Source organism: Bactrocera latifrons, unplaced genomic scaffold (genome assembly GCF_001853355.1).
Source record: "Bactrocera latifrons isolate USDA-ARS-PBARC rearing strain unplaced genomic scaffold, ASM185335v1 scaffold_63, whole genome shotgun sequence".
Lineage (NCBI taxonomy): Eukaryota > Metazoa > Arthropoda > Insecta > Diptera > Tephritidae > Bactrocera > Bactrocera latifrons.
The window spans coordinates 704,854-714,227 of record NW_017537301.1 but is presented as its reverse complement, the minus strand read 5'-3'; the positions used below and the strand labels follow the sequence as shown (position 1 = coordinate 714,227).

Here is a 9,374-nt window from a genome sequence, read left to right as displayed (position 1 = left end):
ATTTACATAAAAATTATCAAAAATGTTAGTTCTATGAAAATTGAATAGTTCGAAACTTCTGTAAARGCTTTTTTCACACGAAAATTTTAGRGAATGCTGTCAAGTTCACAATCCTGGGACGTATAAAAGTCCGAGTCCGTAGCAAGAAATCAGACCGGTCATGAGAAACAAATGTTATATGAAAATAAGCAATCTGGTTTAGCATATGTAGTATATAAAGTTCATCCGGCGATTTTTACGGCAAGTGAAATTATTAAACAAAGAAATTATATTAATTTTAGTGTGCGAGATGGAAAAGGTCTTCGTGGATTCGCAACAAGCAAGTGTTTATGATAGGTATAAATTATTTAAGGAGGGACGATTCAATTGATAATAATCAATACGGCAATAAAATGAAGGAAATGGTGCTTAAGAATCGACGATCAATATTCCGAGATCTTACTGACCTCTTTGAAATATCGGAAGGATCAGCGAAAAATAAAAKTCCGATTGGTTCCAAGACAACTCAATTTAAAAAAAAAAAAACAGCGTCGCGTTAACCTCTATGAAACCCGACAACCCGAATGTCATGACACGTACTATTACTGACGATGAGTCTTAGAGCTATGTTTACGACCGGGAAACAGATGATCAATCGGCCGAATATCGTGGCAAAGGTGAGCCGAAATCGAACAAACCACGTCAAGACAGCGCGAAGTTATGTTTTCTTCGATTATGGACGTATGGTTGCCTGCTTCCCTCCGACCGGCAACGACAATACATCGTCGCATACTGCAGTGATTCTGCGTGAGTTTTTCGTCAAATTTTCATGCTGCAACCACCGACTTCTGGCTATTCAGCAAGCTCAAACGACCKTTCCGCCGAAACCGTTTTGAGTTCATTGAAAACATTAAACTTRCATCGCCGTACGCATTAAAGTCTATTCCGGAAACTGAATAGACCTAGGATTGAAGGAAATGTTGGCAAAAGTGTATTAAGGCCAAGAGGGGAATCTGATAAAGAAGATAAGAAGGTAATTTCTTAATATCACTTTCATAGAAACCCTCGTCCCGATTGACGAAAACAACCTTCTCTTGTAGTGAATTTTTCGCGATAGACAAGAAGAGGTGGTTCGAGTTCCTAACCATGAAGAACATGCGTAAAAATCAACCAACTGAACTCACGGAACTTCTGGCGAGGCACTATTGATGTATGTGGTTTAATGTAGTCTTGTTAGAACAAAATATCTCTCCTTTAGACCAACTCTGACAGCTACCTTCAGACAGTCCAATTCTAGTCAATTTTAGTCCAAACTAATAGTTTGGTAGTAGGGGAGCAACTCGTAGCAAATGACTCCCTGACAATCTCACCAAACACATAGCAAAATGTTCCTAACCCTTAAGCCTGCCGTAGCCAACTTTTTCATCGGCCCACTGCGATTCGAATACGACCGTTTTTACTTGACTTTTCCTAAGTGAATCACTTTTTATCAGCTGTAACTATATGCTTCAGAATCAGATCGATTTTTTTTCGATTCAGCGGTTCCAAATAAATTTGGGGCGCTATACCTAACTTCTGGATCAGATTCAACGATTCCCATAATTTAAAAAAATCAAAATTACCGAAGCGGAATTAGCGAGACACTATTCACATTTTCAGTCCCATAGCTCGCGTTTGGGGTTTTATCAAACCTGGTCCTGCAAATCTATTATGCATGCTCAAACAATCCTGAGTCAAGCAATCAAATCAAGTATGAAATTATTGTTCTAACGCAATATACCATAACCTGATCGGACTTATACAACCCGAGATACAGAATACCGAAACCAACTAATGGAAGATAATTGAATTTCTTATTGCTAGACCTAATATTAACATAAAGCTAAAAAAAATTAGAATAAACCTGGATATGGCCTGGATATGGATATGCACTGTACTCGAGAAATTATAAAGAAGTTACGCTTTTTGAACTCTTTTTTATCCTCACCTTACCTAATTTCTGCTCTATCACAGTTATTTAAAGGCCAGTGGAGTGACTATCCTGCGAGTATATATGTACATATGTACATACATATATATGTAYAAGTTTTCTCTTCGTCTTCAGTATGCAGCACGGCTTACAACCATTCTCATTATGTCGCTTTTTATTTCTCACGTAGTATTTTAGCAGCTTGTTTATTTTCGGTTGTAAAATGTTAATGCTTAGTTTCTTAACTAAAATGCTTTTAATGTTACCTACAAGTGAAATAACAAAAGTCACAAGGAGCGAGAAGTAATTCAATAAAGTAGTCGTGATAATAAAATGCAAATATACGTATAAACATACCTACATACATAYACAAATACATAAGTATGTAGAAAGTAATGGTTATCTACTCAAGCTATACTAGCACACATACAGATTTGTGGTGAAATGTGTACATATATAAAAAGTGGGTAAGTGGCTAGTCCCCAATGTATGCTCAAACGATGAATTCTTACATGTATACTTATACACACAAATATAAAACATTTAGCTTTTTAAGTCGCTATATTTTTTTTTTCTTTGCTACCTCACTCAAACCCAGTAGGTTAGATAGGAATTTTTTAAATCTAATTTACATAAATATCAACACAACAACAACACGCTCTTGGTCTGAGATAAGCAACATATTGCAGCCGATTGCAGACTGCCTAACCATTTGCCACAACTACCAGCAGGTAGCACTGAGGTATGAAAAAASGATGGGTACACGGCAGCCTTAAGAAATTGAAAAACTTTGTAATTTTCTAATTAAAGTGGGAAACTTGACGTGCTTTACTTTACTGTAACAATTTTAAATAACCATATGCAAAAGCAGAAAGTAAGGCTAACGTTGTGACTAGGAAATGCGCTGTTTAATATACAATTGATTATACATGCCTGCATATATGAATAGTAGGTAAGCTTAAAAATTTAATATTACAAACTTTTTGCAATATTAAACTTTAATTCAAAAGCTGTTGTAAGAAGTGTCATATTAAAAGCCGCCGAAACATGATTTTAGATTATATGACCAACGTTTAAATTATATAACAAGTAAAAAGATGAGCCTTAGCTGAATTTCTATGACAGCTTCATGATAAAGTACGCCAGTCTGAACTATTTCTTCGGTGATTGCCGGAGTTTGTCTTGCATAATAATCCATGCTAAATTTTATGAAGATACATCGTCAAATAATTGTTTTTATCATACAAGGATATGGTATTGATAGCGCAGTTTATGTGGTAGTTATTTTCTATAGTGATCGGATAGCGGCGCTACCGACAAATGCACAACTTCTTTAACTGTGGAGCTAGTTATCAGTGCCRTCTCAACCACCACGGATGGCTGCTAACCAGACAATCAGAAAACGGTCCTCAGTGTTACAAATTTCGTGGCAATCTTAATAAACACTATTCAGGTTATAACATAATCCTTTGAATTTCACTTGCTGACGGAAACATTTTATCTAATCTTATTTGTTAACTAAATTTTTCACACTACCTAATTATGGTATTTATATTGTACAACAGTACTCACAACCACACTTAACGTTTATTAGCCAATAAATTATTTAAAACAAATCACAAATGCAACACAAGTTATTTCTCACTGTTTTATCTATTAGAACTGAAAATACAATAAAAAAAACGGCTTATTATTCATTTCAAGAAATACGCATTGAAAGAAATCATATTTTAATAAAAGCAATTTTTTGTTAGCAGCTTGTCACAAAACACAAACATAAGGTCATATTATATAAGGAGCAAAAAAGCTTCTGTAAACACTAATTACAAATGCTAGGTAACAATTTTCTTAAATATTATCTATGTACATATTCGTTCTTAGTTAGCTACAAAATTCTATTGTCAAATAAATGAGAAAATCAGATTATGCCTCTTCCAGCAACTGTCGTTCTAGGTCGGTGCCCTCGTATAGACCCTGTTTACGCATAGCTTCCTTTAACTGTTGATACTCAAAACGTTTTTTGGACCACTGATACCTTTACTAGGCATTATTGCATACAATATAAAAATAAAAACCTTTGTCATAAATATTTCATAATCGGAAAAATAGCATACCTGCAAACCAGCCAATAGCMAAGTGTGCTGGTGAAAAATGTGCCAAAACCTACATGTGTCGACAGCCGAGTACGAGATGTGCCCAGGAAGGTAGCAATGCCTACCGCAACACCACCACCAATACCGTACAGATAACTATTACGAAAGCACGGTATTTGTGAAACATCACGTCCAAATACTTTCAGCTCCTGCAATTGCAAAATGTTAAGTGTTAGAAAATATAATTTATTAATTATTGAATGGTGTTACCCTTCTGGTTGGTTCCTCGTCAACCATTAGTCTCGGGTCATCCATATTTTAAACTTAATTAGTAAAACTACATACAATTTTCCAAATTAGAACAAAAAAATACACATTTCCCTACCAACAGCTGTTTCAACGATACTACCGGCGTAAACCGCACAGCTGTTTAATGATAATGCAGACCACGGAATTGATTTAAAAGACTTGTTTGCTGCTGTGACAATGGGCAATAAAAAAAATAATATTAATATAAAAGTTCAAAGTTTGCACTTTGAAAAAGTTCTTTAGAACATGAAAGTTATTATTTTTAGTTATTCGTATTTACTTTTACAATCTGCGCTTTGACCCAGCAGCATGATAATGCAGTTCAGGCAGCTGCTTTGGAGAGTTCGTGATAAATRAGTGCTGCCACAGGTATGTTGGCTATTCTCAAGAAATAATATTTATTTAAATATAATATAAACGTTTAGTTGCGACATAGGAGAATTTATTATATCATGTCAGTTGTTGTGTTGTTGTAGCGGCAAAATTCTGGCATATCATATCAGTCGAATATATTGGTTTATATATGCAATTTGTAATGAATTCAGTTTTCTCAATTTTGCGATTTTAAATAAGTTTTATTGCTGACTATGATGTGTCATAAATACTATACTCTCCAACAAATTTGACATTTGAAAATAAAAATACTGCTTTTTGATCACTATTTCCGAAAAGATATAATTTCCGCTTTCGCCGAATTAATTTACAATATTAATATACCATTTTAATTAAATATAATGCACAATGTGATCCGTTTTAAATTGTACCATGCAGTGAACTTCCAAAATAACCGGCTTGAGAAACCCAATCCGCGTTTTTCCATATCATACACTTTTTCTTGGGCAAATCTTCTAGAACCTAGTTTCCAGATACTATTTGGAGTAGGTAAGTTTTACACTATTACAAGTTCTGCAAGATTGTGTAAAAAATTTTTCGCAGCGCAGTTGTGAGCATACTCAATTGCTTCATTGAATTTTGAAGTATCAGTGGGAGTATTCTGAAATCTGTAGTCAAGATTCTATTTAGAGCAGATTATATTTATACTTTTGGAATATTTACTTAGTACGAAACCTCTGGCTTTACTAAATCGTCTAGAATCTGGTTTCAAGATACTATTTAGAGTAGGTARGTCTTATAAATTTGAAATACTTACGATACATCCAAGTTAATGAGAATTAGTCAACTTTTTTCCTCAGTAATGGCAATATATTTTAATAAAATTGCTTAAATATAAAGTGTTAAAGATTCCAACTATTTATTTTTCTCCTTCTTTTATTTTGATGCTGCTAGAATAGTATGCTTTTTCAGAAAGTGATCGATTTCCTAAACTTTGTTTATTGTTTATACGTGATTGTGTCATAAGTCATATAGTATATGTATATTGGTTTGTATGGCATTATGTAGTGAGTTTATATGATGTTCTACAGCGTAGTTTGTTTATGTAAATTGTTAAATTAAATAACCARTTTGGAAACAAAAAATTTAAAAATTTAACTAAAGTTTGTAAATTCATATTTAATTAAAATACCTTTTTTTTGCAGTTGAAGAAATTGTTCGTATATAATATATTAAATCGTTCAATTTATTAGTGTACATGTATGAAGTTATGTGTTGTATATGTGTATATGCGTTTATATGATGTACATACATATATTTTCTGTGTTGTGTTACGTTCAAGTTAAACAGAACAATAACAAARTGTTTTGTTACATAAAATTTTTTTGAACTAAATTGATTGTAATGCATTGTTAAAGATTGTGACACGGCATTTGGTTGTCATATATAAATACACATTTGTTGGTGTACGCCAATATGTATGTAGCATATTTTACATGCATTTTAATGCATGCACGTGTTTAATACGCGTGTAAGCATACTTGAATGCAATATATTTAGCGTATAAGTGTATAGTTTTATGCATGTGTAGTTTTATGTGTGTGTAGTTAATAAGTTTTGTTTTTATATATGCATGTATGTATATGGTACGTTKGTACGTGTGAATATAAATATTTTCGTTCACTTTCTGCAAGGCGCCACAAGAGTGGATAGAACTTATATATACGTACATAAATATGTTTGGGATGTGTAAGGATCGTAAATAAATTCTTTCTAAACGATAATATGGTAACTAATTGTTATTAATTTTTGGTTATATTGTTMATATTTGGAAAACTTTCGTATCAATCGTTTATTTCTAGACGCTTTCGTATAAAGATTAAAAATGGATAGATTTTAAGTTTTCGTTTTTCTTTTACTCTTTTGTTATACAAAGATGTAGATGTGTTTACAGTTACATATCAATTATATAGCTAATGACTATATACGAGTATATGTACTATTTTTAATATAACCGTTAGGTACATGCTATAAAGTAAATAAAGCATTTTTTCACAAGTAATATATATGTAAGTAGATGTACGAAATTAGCTTTGTGTGTGTGTGTTTTTGTATGTATTCAATTTATTTTGCATCACGTTTTTATGTAAATKCTTTTTAACATATACATGTATATATAATATATAAGCTTGATTTGCTTAGAGAAAGAGATCGTGTATTATTTTATAACATAATATTTCTGCAGTGTGTGTATTTTTCCTTTTTGTTTCTTTTTATATTGATATTTGCATTAAAAGCTATCGATTACTAAACTACTTTWAAAACGTCTAGGCAATCGCATTTGTGAGAGTTTTTGTTATGTTTTCTTTTGTTTTTTACTTTTTCTTTAGTAGACTTTTTGTACAATTTTCTTATAGTACATTTACGTGGTCATATATATTTATGTTGGCGTTTCTAATAAAAACAAAGCAATTTTAAAATTCTTCCCCAAATTCTAAAATCGGAATTGTTTTTGCCCACTCGTCGCGCTTCTTAAACGCAAGAATGTAATTTTCATTGAGATTTCGTTGCGTATTTACAATTTTTTTTTTTTTCTATCAATATTATTCGTAATTTTATAGAAAATAAATGTGAACTTCTATGACTTAATATTATGTATGTATATAGACGTTTTCGAGTTCGTTTAATAGTTACATGTAAAGGCATCGCAAATATACATACAGACATGTATTGACATACATATGTTTGCATGTTCTTAAATGTACACAGATAAGATTATTATTCATTTTTGTAAAGGAAATTGAAATTAAATGCAAGAAAATAGGCGCCTGGTAAAATAATGTGTCTATTAATTTAAAATTAAAATTTTAAGTTTTCTATAAAATTTCATTTACCAAATGTGGCAATAGTAAATTGAGCAAGAAGTGTTGCAGTTTTGTTTTTGTTTTGAAAAAATCATGCTTTAACATGCGAGTAAAAAATCTTCCCCAATTTTTCACTCGCCAGTTAAAGCGTTGCCAGTAACGAAACTGAAATATTATATKGCAAATATGAACGGTTTGTGTCTGATTATTATTATTTACTTTTTTGTGAAATGTTATATATATGTTATATAATCGTCAAAATGAAAACAATATGCAAGCAGCGCGTAGTTAGAGCATAACCTCAAAATGTTGACGTTTTTCATAAAGCGTACGCCTTTAAAATATATATATTTTTTTAATAACGCCTTATTACGAAGGTTTTTATGTTTTTTAATTTTTTTTTTTACCTAAACGCGCTACAAATCACAAGTCGCAATTTGGTTTCTTTTTTTAATTAATTCTTTTTATGTTAATTTCAATACTACACCGCTAGTTCAATCTATTTGAAAATATTTTATTTGAATATGAAATGTTTCAATATGCGTCTTATGCTCTATCGGAATATTAGAATTTTGAATACCATCTTATATGTATGTATGTGTGTATGAAAAGTCCCTAAATGTTTAAAAGTGTTGTACGCGATTTTTTAAGAGTAAAAATATTTAAGGTGCACAAATGGCGCTTGCATAGTATTTTTTTTTTTACTTTTTTTAAATATTTTTTTTGTATAAGTATATTTAAATTGATTTTAAAAATAAATCTATTTGCGCAAAAGACGTAGGTTTAAAAATAAATTGGGTATTTATGTATTGCGTAGTTGTATTTTTGTTTTTTTTTTTCTTGCTTTTTGGTTTCGTAAAATATGATTCCGAAAAATTTGCTAGGTATGTATTCAAAGTTTCATACTATTTGTAGTTGAGTGTGTAGGATTTGCTATATTTCTATTTCGTCCTACTATTGTTTATGCTATTTATTTGTTTTTATAACCGTTATTTTCTGTTTGTTCTGTAACTACCGTGTTTATTGTTATATTGTGCTTATCGCCCTTTTTAAGGTACAKATGTACATGCAATGGTATATATATTAAAAAAAATTGTTTTAGTTTTATTTTTTTAAGAAAAATTTTTATCGAAAAATTTGGCGTGCACGATAGCTCTGCAAGATTGTGTAAAAATGTTGTTTTAATATATGTGTGTTTGTGTTTGCTTACATTTGTAATATCACTAGGATAGGAAGATGAATGTCAGCGAAATATTCATTAAACTTTTCATGCGATTTTCTCGAAATAATAGTTTAATAACTTAATTATACAGAGTTTTTCTTTAAATTTAATGTAATTTCTGTTTTGTTTTCTTGCGCGARTTTAAAGCTAGTATTTCGTTTAATTTAGTTAAGTATCTGCCTTTTAAAATTACTCGCGATTTTTTACTATTTTTTATTTTTTATTTTTTTTAAATCAGTGTGAATATTTTTCTTAAAAATACGGTGTATTTATTTATTTTTTTGTTTTATATGTGCATATGCATATGTGCATACGTATTATTACATACACATGTAGTATAATTTTTATCTGCTACAAATAAATTATTTTAAATATGTTATTTAATTTTGGTGTTAAAAGCTGCAAGTATACGCGTTTATGTTTACTTTTTTGTTTTTGAATAATTGTWTTTCGAAGAAGAAGAAATAAAAATATGAATTTGTTATGCAAGTATTTTTTATCGTTTTTAACAAAGCATTTTTCTGTGTATTTGCGTTATTTCGTTTTTGTATGACATTATTTGCTGTTAAAATAAAGTAGTATCTTAAATATTTTTATATATATAT

The 9,374-nt window shown here is 30.8% G+C and overlaps 1 protein-coding gene across 2 annotated transcripts; it reads right to left on the bottom strand.

Annotated features, from left to right (window-relative positions):
- Positions 1-3,641: 3,641 nt before the first annotated feature.
- Positions 3,642-4,646, bottom strand: LOC108975283 (cytochrome c oxidase protein 20 homolog). Of its 2 annotated transcripts, none has more exons than XM_018943653.1 (3): positions 4,312-4,637; positions 4,063-4,250; positions 3,642-3,983 (listed from the first exon to the last, which is right to left on the bottom strand). In XM_018943653.1, the coding sequence occupies exons 1-3, from the start codon at positions 4,354-4,356 to the stop codon at positions 3,872-3,874; spliced, it is 345 nt and encodes a 114-aa protein (XP_018799198.1). In that variant the 5' UTR covers positions 4,357-4,637; the 3' UTR covers positions 3,642-3,871. The 2 variants fall into 2 exon arrangements, with proteins under 2 accessions (XP_018799198.1, XP_018799199.1); XM_018943654.1 differs by having other exon boundaries at positions 3,861-3,988; positions 4,312-4,646.
- Positions 4,647-9,374: the final 4,728 nt, after the last annotated feature.